At 59.0% G+C, this 4,029-nt stretch overlaps 1 protein-coding gene across 1 annotated transcript in view; it reads right to left on the bottom strand.

Annotated features, from left to right (window-relative positions):
- Positions 1–40: 40 nt before the first annotated feature.
- Positions 41–4,029, bottom strand: part of ACOT7 (acyl-CoA thioesterase 7) — a gene marked incomplete at its 5' end in the record, with an annotated part of 4,911 nt that continues 922 nt past the window's right edge. Inside the window, 8 exons of the mRNA XM_010087502.1 lie at positions 41–145; positions 615–799; positions 912–1,028; positions 1,732–1,818; positions 2,475–2,489; positions 3,133–3,247; positions 3,328–3,419; positions 3,912–4,029. The exon at positions 3,912–4,029 is cut by the window's right edge and continues 57 nt beyond it. Coding sequence (XP_010085804.1) covers positions 41–145; positions 615–799; positions 912–1,028; positions 1,732–1,818; positions 2,475–2,489; positions 3,133–3,247; positions 3,328–3,419; positions 3,912–4,029 — 834 coding nt within the window. The remainder of the gene's footprint in view (positions 146–614; positions 800–911; positions 1,029–1,731; positions 1,819–2,474; positions 2,490–3,132; positions 3,248–3,327; positions 3,420–3,911) is intronic.

The raw sequence follows: 4,029 nt of genomic DNA, 5'->3' as shown, positions 1-4,029 counted from the left end.
TGGACGTCTGGCGGGCAAAGGCTGCGAGAGCGGGGCGGGATCACTGCCGGGCAGCCTGCTGCACCTCCGCCTGCCGCTTGGCTTTTGTCTGCAGGTACCGGCCCTTCCCTTCCTCGAAACGCCGCTTCTCGTCCTCCGTCTCGGTCTGCGGGTGACAGAAAGCAAAGCCACCAGCGTCAGCAGCCGCAGGGCAGCGCAGCTCTCCCACACTGCACCCTGCAAGTGCGCGCGGGAGGGAAGTGTGCCTCCTTTTACAGGAAATGTAAAGGAAAACCCATGCTCTGTGAAACGCGTGTTTTGACAGCTAAGGTATAGCTAACCGACAAAACACTCAGAAACACAGAAGAGCACAGAGCAGGAGGAGACCTGCACGGGATAAAATATTCATCAAGAAACAGCCCCCAGGCAGCAGCACTGCAACAGCAAAGCCCTGGCGGGATCCAGAGAAATAAAAATAGGTGGGGGGCTGGAGTGGAGATGCAGCGAGGAGCAGGGATGGAGGATTTGGGAAAGGAAAAGGATTTGTTGAACAAAAAAGCTGGCTAGGGTCTGCCCCGGGAGGAGCAGGGGAAGGGCTGGCCCGGCCGCTCGCAGCCCGGGGGGAGAGCTCTCACCAGCAGCTGCGGGACGGGCAGGGGCTTCCCCTCCTTGCTCAGGGAGACGTAGGTGAAGAAGGCGCTGACAGCACGGTACCGCTCCCGAGACTCGTCCACGAACGGGTCGGCATCCACAAAGACTTCGATTTCCATGGATTTATTGCTCGTGAAGGTCATGCGCCCCGAAATGGTGATGACGCTGCCTGCGGAGCGGAGAGGGGAGAGTCAGGCAGACCCCTGCACTGCACACCCACAGGAGCAAGGACATCGCACTGCAGGAGGGGAGGGCAAAGTGCCCCCCACCGCCCCCATCACCTTTTTTGATCTTCTCATGGAAGTTGATGGCGTCCACCGAGGCGGTGACGATGTTGGTCTTGCAGTGGCGAGCGGCCACAATCCCAGCGACCTCGTCCATGAGCTTCATGGTGACACCTGGGGGGAGGCAGAGGGTCCCGTCTCAGGGAAGCTGGTGGGATTTGGGACATGACTAAAGCTACGCTGAGAAGTTGGGCGAGAGGCCAAATCCCAACCGCAGGAGACCCCCAGTACCAGCACAAAGACTCCTGTCGAGTACCATCGGGGCAACATCCTCGCAGACCTGGGCTTAAAGTTTAGGCCAGCTCTGGCTCTCCCCAGTTTCTCTGAGCAAACCTCAGCCTTGCAGGGCAAGATCAGTCCCACAAACCTCCTGCTTGGAAAGAGCTCTGAGCCACGTTGTCGTTTGGTTTATTTGTAAGGATGCGATTAGATGAAGAGCGGCATCCAGCATCGTCCCAGCCCTTGGCACATGCGCCTCTCCTGGCTCACACCGCATGCGTCCGCCCTGCCCGCCTGCCCGCCTTGGCCCCAGCCGCTGCCAGCCAAGAGGAAATCACTCCATCAAGTGGCAGTGGCTGTACGCTGTGTTTGTAATCCAGGATTTGCCGTTTAAGAGACAATGACAAAAGTGCAGGAGTTACAGTTTGAGTGTGTCAGGTTTTGGGGTTGTTTTTAAGCACAGAAAAAGATGAAGCTTTTGTCTCGGCTGAAGCAATGCCAAACCTTACAGACACTGGAAAAGGGCCCCCGCTCTCAAACTGCGCTTCTGCTCCAGGGAAGAACCAGCACAGCCGCTGACCGAGGCAGCGCCACTCACCTCCGTGCACGAAGCCCAGCAGCGTGCAGTCCGATGGTCCCACCAGGTGGATCAGGCTGGACTGGCTGTAGCCGACGGTGTGCGGCTCTGGGTAGAGAGAGAGCAAAGGGGGAGTCAGAGCTGCTCTGCCGGCACCCGTATGCTGCTGCACGCCGCTTCTTAAAGCGTCTGAAGGAAGAAGACTGGGGCTGGCTTGTGCCAAGCTGAAGTATGTTCAAAGCAGCCTTTAAATCAGCTCCGAGAAGCCCTGAGAGCAGGGGCTCTTCGCCACCTGATGGGCTGCCACCTCCCCCCCATGCCCACCCATCAATTTTGTTCCAGCTCAGCTTGTTTCTTCCTTTAAAAGCTTTCAAAGAGCCCGAAAGCAAGCAGGAGTGAACTGGACGGACGCGTGGCTGTACGCTTTCCCTCCTCAGGCCACCAGCCGCAGACGAATCTCCCCGAACGTGCCGCTTAGTGGCATCTCCCAGGATGTGCGCTTTCCCCTCGACACGAAGACCTCGGCCCCCACACCCCCCAGCCTGGCCCATGCTGGTGACATCTGACTCGGCACTAAATCCAGGCAACAGAAATCACACCCTCTGACTGCCAGCAGAGGAAAACCGCTCTCAGGGGCGGCTGTGTTTCCATCTAATGGGAGATGCTAAAGGCACTCAGTGCAGGAAAAACCAGCTGAGTCCCTGCCTGCTTGGGATCACCTCCCTGGGGAGGACACCCCCGCAGCAGCGCCCGCGGAGCCTTACCTTTCGTCTGCCTGTCTGTGAGCAGGGAGAACAGAGGGGAAAAAGCATTTGAGCAACATTCATCCAGCATCACCCCCTCACGATCCCCATGTGCTGCCTTTGCCTGAGGACACGACTGGTCCCGGAGGCTACCTGCTGCTCGCCCCTTTGGCTTGCCATCAGCACCACAACCATGTTTCCAGAAGCTGGGGCAACGCTTTCGGTAGGAAAGAGATCCCCAGCAATGCCCCAGGAGAGCGTGACCCCCGGCTCCTCCCCTTCAAACAGTGGCTGGTGAAATTCTTGCTAAAAACCAGCTTCCAGAGAGGGGCTGCAGCTGCAGAGTGTGCAAAACTCTTCCCCAACACTTGTATTTACCCTGTGTGGAGCAAAACTACCTCCCACTGCCCAGAGCCCATGAGGGATGCAAGGAGCGATGGCAGGAACCATGTTTCGGCAGCAGGCATCCCACCCACCAGCCCCAGCGGGGGATCACAGGTGCCCACCCGGCTCCCCATCCGCTCACACACCGTGGCTCCAGAATCCCATCCCTGACGCAGAGTTTCGGAGCGTGCGCTCACAGCCACGGGTGCCCGGGACAGCCAGAGTTGCCTTGGGGATCAGTTCAGCCTCCCGGCACCAAGGGACATTTCCACGGGCCACGTGCTGCCCGCGTTACCTGGGTTGATGATGGGGTAGATCATGTCGCCGTTTCTCTGCTTAGTTTCCAGCCGATCCAGCTTTTGCTCCTCGTAACGCTTCTTCCCCTCGTCCTCCTGCTCCTTCCTCGCGTACTGGAAGGAAAGGCCGGTAACAATGGGGTTGGCAAAGCCACTGGCAAGCTCTGGTTTTCAGGGAGCAAAGCGAGTCCTACCTGGATGGGGGGAACCTCAAGGACCTTGTTCACATTCTTCAGGGACAGTGGCACGTACCACAGCGTCGCCTTGTTCGTCACCTTCTTCGCCCCTGGAGGAGAGGGGGACAGAGGGTGACCACGCTGACACCAGCAGCGTTTTGCATGCAACCGGCACTGCCACGGTCCAGGGCTGGGGGCACGCTGACGGTGCTGCCGGCACCGGGCACCCCCCACCCCGCCAGCTCCTGTGGGCTTGGGCTGAGAGCAGATGTGACAACGCGCTTTTGGGAAGGCAAGCGGAGCCGGTTGCCACAGCAACGGCAGGAAAAAGGCCATTTTCAGGCCAAAGGCAGCCACGGGCAGCAAACGAGGCAGGAGGAGATAACGGGGGATTTTTCTGTTCTTTGATAAAAACGATCAATGGAGCCATAATCCCCAGGGCACCTGCTTGGCTTCCCTTCCCAGTGCCGACCCTCCGTGCGGACCCAGTGCTCCCAATAAAAGGACGAGATCTCCCCTCTGCCCGACACTGCCAGCAATGGTGTGCAGAGGACGGGGTCACCACCGCAAGTTTTGGGACAGAGCCACCGGCAGCCACCCACCTGTTAAAATGTTCTCGGACATGACGTTGACCTGGACCTCCACGGAGTGCCGGGAGGTGTAGGTGATCTCGGCGCTGACGTTTGCCCCCTCGCCGATGCACATCGGGGAGAGGAAGTC

Source organism: Pterocles gutturalis, unplaced genomic scaffold (genome assembly GCF_000699245.1).
Source record: "Pterocles gutturalis isolate BGI_N339 unplaced genomic scaffold, ASM69924v1 scaffold14956, whole genome shotgun sequence".
NCBI lineage: Eukaryota > Metazoa > Chordata > Aves > Pterocliformes > Pteroclidae > Pterocles > Pterocles gutturalis.
The sequence above is the reverse complement of the archived record's forward strand: the minus strand, read 5'-3'. Positions and strand labels throughout refer to the sequence as shown.